General features: G+C 33.7%; 1 protein-coding gene across 2 annotated transcripts in view; it reads left to right on the top strand.

Annotated features, from left to right (window-relative positions):
* Nucleotides 1-12994, top strand: part of LOC133181695 (zinc transporter ZIP3-like) — a 30758-nt gene extending 17764 nt beyond the window's left edge. For both annotated transcript variants that reach the window (XM_061316256.1, XM_061316255.1), the window contains 7 exons: nucleotides 3595-3640; nucleotides 4034-4105; nucleotides 4734-4823; nucleotides 5623-5686; nucleotides 8750-8801; nucleotides 9821-9908; nucleotides 12324-12994. In XM_061316256.1, coding sequence (XP_061172240.1) covers nucleotides 3595-3640; nucleotides 4034-4105; nucleotides 4734-4823; nucleotides 5623-5686; nucleotides 8750-8801; nucleotides 9821-9908; nucleotides 12324-12474 — 563 coding nt within the window. In that variant the 3' untranslated portion in view covers nucleotides 12475-12994. The remainder of the gene's footprint in view (nucleotides 1-3594; nucleotides 3641-4033; nucleotides 4106-4733; nucleotides 4824-5622; nucleotides 5687-8749; nucleotides 8802-9820; nucleotides 9909-12323) is intronic.
* Nucleotides 12995-13506: the final 512 nt, after the last annotated feature.

Consider the following 13506-nt stretch of genomic DNA (forward strand, 5'->3'; position numbering starts at 1 on the left):
AAGACTGTTAAAATTTGTCTGAAATGATATGGATGTCTGAATTTATGTTTACTGTGTATACACAGACTGCAAATCTCAATGAAACTAAATTATCGATCTTCATCTATACCCGACAAGTGCGTAATATTATGTGGTATTACATAATTAGGTACATGACAAACTGTGAAGTTTTGCACGTGCGCTATACACACTCCATGATGGAATAATGAACCATAAAATCAGAATTAGTAAAAAAAAAATTACATATTAAGTTAAATAAATGAATTTAAAGAAAAATAGAGGGATTTAATCATGTTAAATAAATACACTTGCATGTTTTGAAAACTATAGAAAAGATCCCCGATTTACATCCGAATGCTGCATTTTTGACCTGACTGAGAATGTATTTAATTCATTAATAAAATCAATATAGATCAATAAAAAAAAAAAATATCTAATTGACGTACATTTATTGAAGAACAAATATAATTAAAAAAATAAAATAAAATCATTCCAATTTTTTTTTCGACTAGGTCGTAAACAGTGGTATAAATCTCCTTGTTTTTTTTTAATCTATATCTAAAACTATTGTAGGTTTATTTTAGCAAAATTTATACCAAGCTAATTGAATTTTATTGCATGCTTATATAGCTAAAATATGTAAATGAATCATGTCTATAAAACGCATCCTTTACAAAAAAACAACATTGTCATCAAACATGTATTTACACAACCCACTTCTTTATGCTTCTTTTTACCCAAAGAATAATGTTTTGATTAGTATGTTTAGCAAGAAAAGTTTCATTCAAGCCCCTCCCCCGGCAAATGTTTTTTACCAAAAGAATGAGGAACCTCAGTCCCAACCCCAAAACACACACACGAACGAATATACGCTTGTTCTTCTTCAGATTAGTATTATAGAGATTGTTGTAATGGTTACACAATCTGTATCGTGAATCAATTTACATATATCTACATAATTGGTTTCCGAAACTTTCCTTGATTATGATGATTTTTTTTTTTTTTTGGGGGGGGGGGTGAAGACAGAAATGAGAATCAGAAACGTGAAAAGAAATTCAACATGTATTTACAATGTCACATCACGATCTCATAACTAGATGTTTAGACTAATTTGATTCAACCAAACTTTAACAGTTCAATTGCTACCAGCATGAAAGATGAATAATTTATTGCACAAGTTGTGTCTAACAAATTAATGTACACACCATATGAGAGATAATTTTATTTTATTATTAAAGGTGATTGAAACGGTGATAAATTTCCAAATTCTCAAAAAAAATCAATAAGTACTTGATCCACCTGCATGAAGTTGATAAACATGCAATCTTCTTGTTCAAATTAATATATATTGCATGTATGATATAACTGTAAATTGTCTCAATTTATTTGTTATGACAATCATATTTTATACACTGTTTGTATAATGAGGAAAGGATTTTTAAGTTGAAATAACTTGCATCCTATCCTTTTCGAAATTTATTTCATTAATACAAAAATAAATAAATAAATGAATAAAAAACCAAACAAACAACAAACAAATCCCCCAGTTTCCAAACATCGTTTGCGATGTAAATTTATCAATTATATATCAATAATAATCGATTGATATTCACAATAATTTATAATTGATAATTAATTAAATGTTTTTTCTCACAAATAATAATAATTGTATAATGAATGAAACATTTATAACATATCGAAAAAAAAAACACAATCGGGCGTGGTATACGGTATACTATGAAACCCGTCAATGGCGGCTGACTTCCTCCAATATTTACGATAAAATGGGCTCTAAAACCTTAGGGGTAAAGATTGACCTCAAAAAGTTTATGTTTTTGAGGTATTAGTATCCGTATCAATTGATATCCACAGTCATTGCAGAATTTCATCAGTCATTTCGGCGCATTCTACTTACATTTCGGCAGAAACCCGACATTTCGGCGTTTCGATGCACCGCTAGATTTAGCTTGAACAGGTTCAGCACAATCAGGAAATCGTGCCCGACCTGTTGAATTACCTATTATATGATATGAATCAGTGCATATTAATGATTTTATTTTGGCTATAGATATTGTAAATTCCCTTAAACAGGCCCAGTCCAAACTTAGCAAGACTATATTTCTACCTAGTGCGTACCTAGGTAACCTAGGTATTTAAACCTACTTGAAGTAGCTACTTCTACCTACTTTTACCTGTCTTTGAAAATAAAATTAAAAGATAATTATGGCGCATCTTTAAAACAGGTCAAACTTGTTGTTTATCATCCTGTGCACTTGCACGGAAAAATTCAGGATGATAATTTGAAAATTTTTATAAGGGCAGACCTGTTTACTCTTACGATTTTGCCGTATTTTGTATGGATTTTGAGTCCAAAATACGTCTCACGTTTTGCTATTTTGAAAATATGGAAATCAGAAATCAGTTCATTTGTAATTTAGCAGTTAGTTTTCGTTATGATCTCTCTCAGTTTGACGCTTTTTAATTGCTAAAAAAGTGAAAAATTTCAAAAACCTGGGAAATGTTGGGTTGTTAAAGCGCGGTGGTTTAAAAAATGACAGAAAACCTCCAAGGAAAGCATGATGTTTTTCTTTGTTATTAAACCAAACCATGTTTTTGTAATAGGAAATGTAGCTGTTATCTAGCAAAATCGATGGAAAGTGAAATCTTGCGGGCAAATGCCAAATCTCACTGACGAATCTAATAAAATATACTGAGAGACAACAATATGGGTAAACAGGTCTGTAAGGGTGAAGATTAGAGAAGAAATTCATTAAAAATCACCCAAAAACATTATCTAGAATGCTTGAAGATTAGTTTTAAAATTGATACAGATTTATAAGTCTTTTAGACTTAGTTTTTATCCATTCCTACCAGAAAATGAAACTGGATGTAGTTTTTTAATGCAAAAAGTAATCATCTTTTGCCAAAATCTTTGTCGTATTCATCATCAGTGTAACTGCATTATTGAATTTGGTGCTCACCATATTGCACCATTTCTGCCTTTGACCACAAAATGTAATTAGAGCAAAAAGTAGGTAAAAATAGTTATCTGGAGTAGGTTTAAATATAGGTAGCTATAAGTAGTTATGTAGGTAGAAATAGTCTTTGGACTGGACCTGTTAAATATACATTGAATGCAGATAACTTTTAGCACACAAGTTTTTCTATAACCCTACAGTTTAAGTGATTGATCTCAGAGAAGTTTACATCTCTCTTCTGAGGGATCAATCTCCTGAAAAAGTGGAGTAAAGAAAACCTTGTTAACCAAATGTTGTAGCTAGTTAAGTGCTACAGTATGATGCAGATTTACAGTATTTATAGGTAAAAGAAAAATCTTCATTATTTGTAATGTTGATTTATATCCCATTTTTATTTGGGGGGGGGGGGGGGGCTTATCCCAAACAGGCTATTATAGTATCCAATTTATGCAATGGGTCCTAATAAACCAGTCTAATTTTGGAAGTGACAAATAAGAATATATAGGTTTATCCTTCTGTAACATCTATGCTATAAAATTGTTCAATTTAATGAATTTATGAATCTTCATGAATGTGTAAATGCCAGGTAACAATTAATAAATTCATTTGTTTTTAGCATCTGTGGAGGTTGGTGATTTTTCTGAGAAAGATCTAAATGACAAGTAAGTATGTACATTAATATTCTTTTGTCTTTATCCTAATTTTCTTTCATTCTGAAGTCTATTATGTTTTTTATTTTTTGCTGAAATACATGAGGTTAAAGTCAAAAATCATGTCATGTTAGACATAAACAATTTCACCTGAACAAAAAAATAATAAAACACTTTACAATTTTTAATTAATTTTATATAACTACTACTCATTGAAATAATCATTTGGTAATGGTGTACATATTATTGAAGCCTTCATTTATGGATTAAGCAGGTGGTTCACCAAAGAAAGTATAATATTATTCTCCATTTACAGTCAGTGTGAAAACTTTTAATATCGTATTTTTTTGTATTATGTACATACCTTTTCCTTTATGTCATATCAGTAATATTAACTTCTTTTAGGGTGTCTGAAAAACTTGATGATTTGTTTGAACAGACGATGTACAGGGAAAGGATAAATCTATTCAATAAGAGGTATTTACTTATAAATTAAATCTGTTTTAATAAGACAGACATACAATTAAGGTGTCCTCGTCAATCAAAATGGTCACAGTAGCTCATTTGGTAGAGCGCTCGCTCTGTGATCGGGAGGTCATGGGTTCGAGCCCCGGCTGCAACTGACCTAAGTCGATAGAAAATAGGTAGCGACTGTTCCTTCGCCAAGCACTCGGCACTTTGAAGTGAAAATTGCGGGTCCTTCGGATAAGACCTTAAAAACCGAGGCTCCATGTCACAGCAGGCGTTGGCAGGATAAAGATCCCTCACTGCTCAATGGCCCTGAGTGCTGAGTAAAGGTCTAAATTTGAAGCCCTTTATCGGTATATTCTGACGTCTCTATATGAGTGAAAAATTCTCAAATGGGACGTAAAACAACATACAGTCAATCAAAAATAGTGCAAGATCTTTTGAAATGCCTCTGAAACTATGAGATAAGTGTACAACTAACTGTTAAATTCTCATTACATGTATATCCCACATTCTTCAGTCTTGAATTTGGGAGTATTCTAAAGTAGAGCCTTTTGTTTTGAATTTGACAATCATGATAGATGAAGTAGATTATAATTTATAACAGCTTTATATCCAGATTATATGTAATTGATAGGTTAGAGAGGAGCGAGTTGATTGTTGCCGAGTTGTTCCAGCACCCTGAGAAAGGAAAGGGAGATGCCCCACACAAAACCCCAGAGAAAGAGTAAGTACATTGTATGGCATCAGTTTGGCAGCAAGTGCTGGATCTTACATACATTTTCCGGATGAGTGACCAGGTTAAAGTTTATGGAGGAGAACTCATTTTCAAGTAACTATAAGCCCTATGTTGACCAAACTTGCTTTGATGATACATCTACACTGTAAGGATGAACACTACTGGACTTTGGATGCTGGATCTGACCTTCATTTTCTGGATGAGTTACTGGGTTGAAGTATTTGGAGCAGGTCTAATTTTCAAGTAACTATAAGCCCTATGTTGATCAAACTTGCATGGATTATACATCTAAGGATGCATACTACTGGACTTGCTTTGGATGCTTTCGTATCTCAAGATTAGTTTTGTATTTACTACTTCACTAAACATATTAGGTAGGCACACCTGAAGAAGGAAAGCATGTATATTGTGAATTCCCTATATATATTTTAATGAATTCATAAAGAGATATATAACAAATTACAGATACAGTGAAGTAAATTCACAGGTCCCCAGGACTTTGCTATAAATGACTTTTACTGTACAAGTTTACAAAATGCCAAGTTTACATTCATGCATTCCCACAAAGTGCAGATGCAAATTTGTTAATCTATGACCCCTTGGGCAAGGATGATACCACAGAAGGGACTGGCTCAAAAAAGTCATTGCTCCAAAAAAAAAAAGATAATAAACTGTGGATGTTTGTGGTGCACACATACTATTAGTGATTTTTGCATTGATATACACATCTTTTCTCCAGAATAACACCTTTTGTATTTTATAGTTGTTCCCTTTCTTTGTTCAACAGGTATTTGGAGAACCTTATGGAGCGGCAGTGTTGTTTGGTGTCGGATATCATGAGAACACTTAAGGTTTGTTAGCTCACCTGAAGGTCAAAGTGAGCTTTTCTGATCACTTGGTGTCCAACATCTCAAACTTGCCACAACCCTGCCTTCTGTAAAGGGGATTCAGTTTTGTCACACCATCTTGGAAAGGGAGATAAACAAGAAAAGACAAAAATAAGATGGGCTTCTTAAAAAAATCTTCCTCTCAAGAACCTGTATGAAAGTTTCTTAACAAAGTTCATATATAGTGTCAAATTAGTTCAAACCTGGGGGAAGGTTTGGGCCACACAAAGGATGGGGGGGGTTCAAAGTTTTGCATGGAACATATGGAAAAAGTCCATTAAAATCTTCTTGAGAGGAAAAGATAGGCTATGATTATTACATGTAGTCATATTAAAGGGACAGTTCAAGCAAAAAGAAAATTGATGGCCAAGTGTTGCTCTGCAGGTGAAACAAAAACAGAATTGAAAATGTTGAAAATGTTTACCATAAAGAATGTTAATCATTCAAATTTTCTGATGATAAACATAACAGATAATCACTAATAAAAAGTCAGAGATTGACAAACTCCAACCAGCTGCCATTTTGATGTTCTTCATGATTGGAGTAAAATTTCTTGTAGCTTATCACCGGGTTTTATCTCTGAATCCCAATCATTTCCAAATGTTCTGCTAGTCACCAAAACCCTTCACAATTCCCCAGTTGTGTTGTTTTGAATGTGTTTAATGAAGTTACAAAGTTTTGATAAAAAAGCCTTCTCATCTTGCCTTTCTTTGAACAAATAAGCATGGACAGTACATGTTATAGTACATAAGCATTTTTTTAGTCCCCTACCGGTGAAACCGGAGGGGACTATAGGTTTCCTCTGAGTCTGTCCGTCCGTCTGTCCGTCTGTCTGTCTGTCTGTCTGTCCGTCTGTCTGTCTGTCTGTCCCTCTGTCTGTCTGTCAGTCTGTCCCACTTGGTTTTCCGCACTTTTTTCCTAAACGCTTGTACATATTGAGCTGATTTTTGGTATGTGAGTGTATCTTGATGAGTTACAGATCAAGTTTGCATTTCGTTCCGCTTCATTGATTTTTGACCGAATTACGACCTTTTCAATTTTTACGGGTTTTCCGCAATTTTCTTCTAAACGCTTGTAGATATTGAGCTGATTTTTGGTATGTGGCTTTACCTTGATTAGTTATAGATCAAGTTTGCATTTCGTCCCGCTTCATTAATTTTTGACGGAATTATGGCATTTTCAATTCTTAACGGGAACCAGATTACACTTGCCGGTAGGGGACTAGTATTGCTAATGCAATACTCTCAGAATGCTTGTTTTTCTTGGACCTCAGTTAAAAATAATTATTTTAATAAAAATCAATTAGGATATAGAAATTGTACAGTGTATCTGAAAATTTATCCCACAGACTAAAAAATGTAATATTATATACAATTCCTGTGACTTACATGTATATGTAATATTATGTACAATTCTGTTGACTAACATGTATATGTAATATATACAATTCCCGTGACTTACATGTATATGTAATATTATCTACAATTCCCATGACTTACATGTATATGTAAATATAGGATCTCCCATGATTTGTAGTTGGATATGATTTTTATCCAACGAGTTGTGTGTTTTTTATCCCCGAGCCTTGGCGAAGGGATAAAAACACACAACGAGTTGGATAAAAGTCATATCCAACTACAAATCATGGGAGATATTTTTTATCCCATGTTTAATATTTCACAACCAATGTTTTACACTGTTTTATATAGGACTCCACTTTATTTTACTTCATCACTCTAACGCAAAAACCATTGTGACGTCACAACTGCACTTAACTGTGGAATATGAAAAATTATCCAATGAGTCATATCCACGGGATAAAGGGGTAAACATGGGATAATATTATTTCCTGTCAGTTTGTCTCTATATAATTATATACCCAACTACTTTTGCATAGTGTTCTAAGGATTTGTATGTAATAATATATACAATTCCCATGACTTACATGTATATGTAATATTATATACAATTCCCGTGACTTACATGTATATATAATATTACAATTCTGATGACTTGCATGTATATGTAATATTATATACCAGTACAATTCCTGTGACTTACATCTATATGTAATATTATATACAATTCCCATGACTTGCATGTGTATAAATTAAATCAATACACACACTGAAATGGACTTCATGCTAGGTATTATCTCATAAAGTGGTGTGTATTCTTTAAGAGAAGACATGGATCTTTGGGAGGTCAACATTACTGCTACATTGCAAAAAATTTCAACTCATTACCGCTACATTTTCTCAAATTTTCGGGCGATCTTTACCGCTACATTTTATCAAAGGGACTAATGCCGACAACAACTCATTACCGCTACATAACAAATCGGCCAGAAATGGCACGGGATATGATTTCCATTCAATATAATTCACTCAACATGTAGTGAAGTACAATTTGGATCTGAATTCTAATCAACAGTGATCAAAATGAGTATATATAAGTCTGTAGTCGATTTAGCGTCAGATGAATGTCATGGCTACTATTATTGAGAATTTTGTGACAAATAAAAAATGAAAAAAAACCCATCCTGCTCAAAGTCCTACGTTCACCTTCCCGTGGTGAGCAGGGGCAACAGGTCTTATGCATGTATATATATGTTGTACTGTACACGCATAAGACGCTGGCTAACAAAAAAGACAATGTTGCGGTAATGTATACTTTTAAATGTAGCGGTAATGAATCTTTTATTGTAGCAGTAATGTGCATGTAGCGGAAATGAAAATTTTGAAAATGTAGTGGTAATGATACGCACCCGGATCTTTGTCTACAGGACCTTACCTTTACATTGTTCTTTCTGTATACATAATAATATTCTTTTTGGTGTCACATAAGTTATTCATTATGATCAATCTACTAATTCCTATTTGTTTTGGAAAAAATGACATGTATATCCATGAATAAAGTATTGAACATTTTCAGCTTTGTTGCTGATCTGGTTGAAACAAAATTTGGTATATAATCTTTTAGAATATGTCCATGATCCTCTTGCTAGAATTTCTTATACTTTTACAGGAGTGCAGGAAATATCAGGAAGAATTGGATGAGGTGAAAAAAGAAAACAGAGGTACACCACTCATTTTTAGCTCACCTGAGCCGAAGGCTCAAGTGAGCTTTTCTGATCACATTTTGTCCGGCGTCCATCTGTCTGTCTGCTTACAAACTTTTCACATATTTGACTTCTTCTCAAGAACCACTGGGCCAGATTCAACCAAACTTGCCACAAAGTATTCTTGGGTAAAGGGGATTCAAGTTTGTTCAAATGAAAGGCCACACCCTCTTTCAAGGGGAGATAATTAGGAATTAGTGAAAAAATAATGGCATCATTTAAAAATCTTCTTCTCAAGAACCACTGGGCCAGGAAAGATGAAACTTATGTGGAAACATCCTCAGGTAGTGTCGATTCAAATTTGTTCAAATCATGACGCCCGGGGGTAGGATGGGGCCACAATGGGGGATCAAAGTTTTACATAAGAATATATAGAAAAATATCTTTAAAAATCTACTTCTTGAGAACAGCAAAGCCATGATTGGTCATATTTATATGGAAGCATCCTCAGGTAGTGTAGATTCAAGTTTGTTCAAATCATGACCCCCCCCCCCCCCCCCCCCCACAATGGGTGATCAAAGTTTATAGAGGAATATATAGGATAAAATCTTTTTCTCAAGAACTGCAAAGCCATGATTATTCAAATTGATATGGAGGCATCCTTGGGTAGTGTAGAATGAAATTTGTTCAAATGAGTGCCCCCGGGGGTAGGGTGGGGGCCACAATGGGGGATCAAAGTTTTACAAATGAATATATGGGAAAAAATCTGATGCTCAAGAATAGCAAAGCCATTTGTTATATTGATATGAAAGCATCATTAGGTAGTTTAAAATTCAACCCCCCCTCCCCCGTAAACTTTTCAAAACTGAACTGATTTTTGCTTTTTTCCTAGCCAATGTTCTCATGTGAGCTTTGTAGCCCATGGTCCTCTTGTTTTTATTTATTTCATTAAATGCTGCAAAAATTTTCAATTTTGTGATTTTTATTATTAAAAAAAGCCTAATTTCATTTGTTTTTTTTTTTGTTTTTAAATATAGACATACAGGTAGAAAACAGACAACTACTAAAAGAGTTGAAAGAGAAACAAGAGAGTAGGAAAAAGATGCATGACCAGGAAACTCAGAGGTAAGACTGATACAATCTCTAGAAAACCCAGAGCTAAAATAGAAATCTTTTAGGAATTCAGAGACCCTAGAGGAAAACTATAAATACAATCTCTAGATATCCTAGAGGAATTTAGAGACCCAAGAGAAAAAACAAAATACAGTTTTCAGAAATCCACGAGGAATTCACAGCCCCCAGAGTTGAAATAAATACATTCTCAAAAAATTCTAGAGGAATTCAGAAACCCCAGAGGAAAAAGAGCTAAAATTAATTAAGTTTGTAGAAAATCCACAGAGTGGGAAATATTTAATTTCTGGAAACCAAAATGTAGAACTAATAAGACCTAGAAAACCCAGAAGTAAGACATATAACGTTTCTTAAAACCCATAAGTAAGAGTAATAGTCTCTCACTGTCTCTCAAAGCCGAGAAAAAAGACTAATAAAACCCTTTGAAAAACCACTGAGGAAAGACTTGTGCAGTCTGTTGAAAAACACAGGTAAAACTAATGAAATCTGGAGAAAACTATGAAGTAAACCTAATGCAGTCTCCAGAAATACTTCTGATTTCCCTGAAATATGCATATAATATGGAAATATATGTACATGTATTAATGGTTTTTCCATCCTTCTGTTTATGAGTGAAGAAGATTTAAAGACTTAATGCCTTTTCAAATGAAGCACTGCCCTTAGGTGTAAAACCTGGACCCAGTTGACCAGAATTTTACAATTTCAAAAAATGGCTCATAGTCATTGTTCTTATTCTAGCAGCTTATATTTCAAATTTTATATGTTATGAAAAGATACACTGCAGTCTCTGGATAATATATCGAAAAATCCTTTTCAGGATTTGCATTGAAATTTCACATCATAACTCTCTATGACTTGGAAGACTTCCTTTTGATTTTGAAATCAAAAGAGCAAACGCCAAGGTCCAAAATTCATGTATAGCATAAAATGATTTCCAGGTAATAACTTAAGTCCTCTTTGAGTTTGCAATGAAACTCTTTGTAACAATGAGCCCTAATGATTTTGAAGCCAAAGTTGAAAGGTTAAGGTCACAAGTCTGGTATGAAATAATTTTCAGATTTACTTCAATACTGTCTCTAAAGGCCTGTACACATGCTGCAATTAATCTCATGCAATTGATATCGTGAGTTAAATTGCAGCGTGTGTACCGAGTAAATATTACAACATAGTTGTTGTGACACGAGATTGTGCAGGGTCAAGTAAAGATTGAAGATTGTTATGTAAAGGCAGTTATAATCCCTTCAATGGCTTTCAGCCTTTGGTTTCTGCCATAAAAATTGTATGGGATTATTTGCAGTGTGTACCAGCCTTATCTGCATAAGACAATATGGCCCATATTGACAAGAGTTGAAAAGGTCAAGGTCACAAACTTGTATTTTGTTACGAATTGCTTCTGGGTAATAAACTTCTGTCCTTGATCCTGTGTAAGCTGAGAAATGTAGATGTCCATCAACACTTCTTAGCTCACCTCAACGAAGTTGGCGTCCCAGGTTAAAGTTTTTGAATCAGTTTTCTTTTTAAGTACATGTATTTCTATGCCCTACATTAATCAGAGTGAATGGAAGATACTTCTACTAGTGTGTTTCATTGTACCAGTCAAGGTTTCAGTCAAGGTGCTGCAATTTCAGCTAAGGAACCAGGTTAATGTTTTTATAGCAGGTTAAGGTTTTTGGAGCAGGTTAAAGTTTTAAGAGCAGGTCTCATTTCCAAATAACTTTAAGCCCTATTTATAACCAAACTTGCATGGATGATACACCTAAGGATGCACATTACCAGACTTGCTTTGGATGCTGGATCTGAACTACATTTTCCAGATGAGTGACCAGGTTACAGTTTTTGGAGCAGGTTCATTCTAAAGTAGCTTTAAGCCCTATGTTGACCAAACTTGCATGGATAATACATTTAAGGATGCACATTTCTGGACTTGCTTCAGATGCTGGATCCGACCTATGTTTCCACATGAGGGACCAGGTTACAGTTTATGGAGCAGGTTCATTCTAAAGTAACTATTTGCCGTACCTTGTCCAAACTCGCATGGATAACACATCTAAGGATGCACACTAATTGACTTGCTTCGGATGCTGGATTTGACCTACATTTTCCAGATGAGTGACCAGGTATAAGTTTTTGGCGTAGGTCCACTACCAAGAAATTATAAGGCCTATCTGAACCAAACTTGCATGGATGATGTATCAAGGCATGAACACTCCTAAACCTTTTACCATGCAGGACCTTGACCCCATTTCATGACCCCACCTTGCTCTGAGGCTGTGATTTGAAGAAAAGTAAATCTGTAATACTAGATTTGTTTCTTTTCCTTTTTTTAATTTCAAAGTTTTTCAGGTAAAATTTTCCTAAATATGAAAAATGGATATACATGTATAAGTTGTTGATTATGACTTGTTGTAGTTTGTGTGAGGAGTTAGACCAGCAGTTACAGATGATATCCATCACTAGGTGTATACTACAGGGCCTTGTTGTAGGAAGTGGGGTACACTGGGCAGAGAACCAGCAGCTTCAGGAACTAGTTCTCAAACTAGGGGAAGTCCTTCAGATATAAGCTGTCATTAGTCACTGGGATCAAGAATCAATAGCAGCTTGCCTTGATGCTGGTAGAAGTGATATTTACTCGTATTTAGTCACACTTGGATATATAGATGATTCAGCAGATGAAGTTCTTCAGATTGTTACATGGCTTCAGTGGCAGATACAGTTAACTGAATATTAGATTATTTTTTACCCAAGACATAAGGCAACAGATTTTATACTATTATAAAATTTTATTTGTCTAAAATAAACACAAGTTTTTCTGGTGTGAACAATTTATCAACAATGCTGCAGTTATTGTTTTGAAAAAAAAAAAAACAATTTACACAATAGTTTTAGAGACTGCAATAGTTTTTAATGTCACAGTCTTATGTCAGTCCATTACTCCCTGTGTTATTGAAAACAAGTAATATTTATAGTATTTTATTGTATAAGGTAAAATGTTAAGTACCTGTGTTTATGTACATGTACTTCAATTAAGATTACAGTATTGTTGTATTGATACAGTATAAATGAAATATAGTATGACTTGACATCTCTTTGTTATATTTTAAATAGAAAAATACTCTGTTTGTTAATTAAAATTAATAAATGTTATTTCCACATTGTAAAAATAACAAGTGTTATTTTTACTGTCTAAAATTAAAAAAAAAATGTTATGTTCACAGAGTAAAAATAAGTTTTGCAGGGAAAATTCACTAATTTCCTACCATTCCCAAAAGTGTTAAAGAAAATACACCTGTACACAGCTAGAGTTAATAAACCATCCTGTCACTAAAACAGCCAAAGTTTTTCCAAATTGTCACTAAATCCATGTTTACAGTTTTTAATCAGTCACAGCCTACGCCAGTGCATTACCAAGAGACAGCTAAATGTTGGTAGGTGCAAAATGAATAAATTGAAAATTTATTGGATTGTGGTTAAATATGGAAATTTATTTTACTTGCGCTTGCACTCATGAAAATATTTATAAGAAAAAATCCTGTTCAGTTCCTGAAATAAATTCACAATCCATATCAAAGTACAAATCATTGAATATCATCTA

Source organism: Saccostrea echinata, unplaced genomic scaffold (genome assembly GCF_033153115.1).
Source record: "Saccostrea echinata isolate AGI-Se365-2 ecotype Australia unplaced genomic scaffold, CSIRO_AGI_Sech_v1 ptg000009l, whole genome shotgun sequence".
Classification (NCBI taxonomy): domain Eukaryota; kingdom Metazoa; phylum Mollusca; class Bivalvia; order Ostreida; family Ostreidae; genus Saccostrea; species Saccostrea echinata.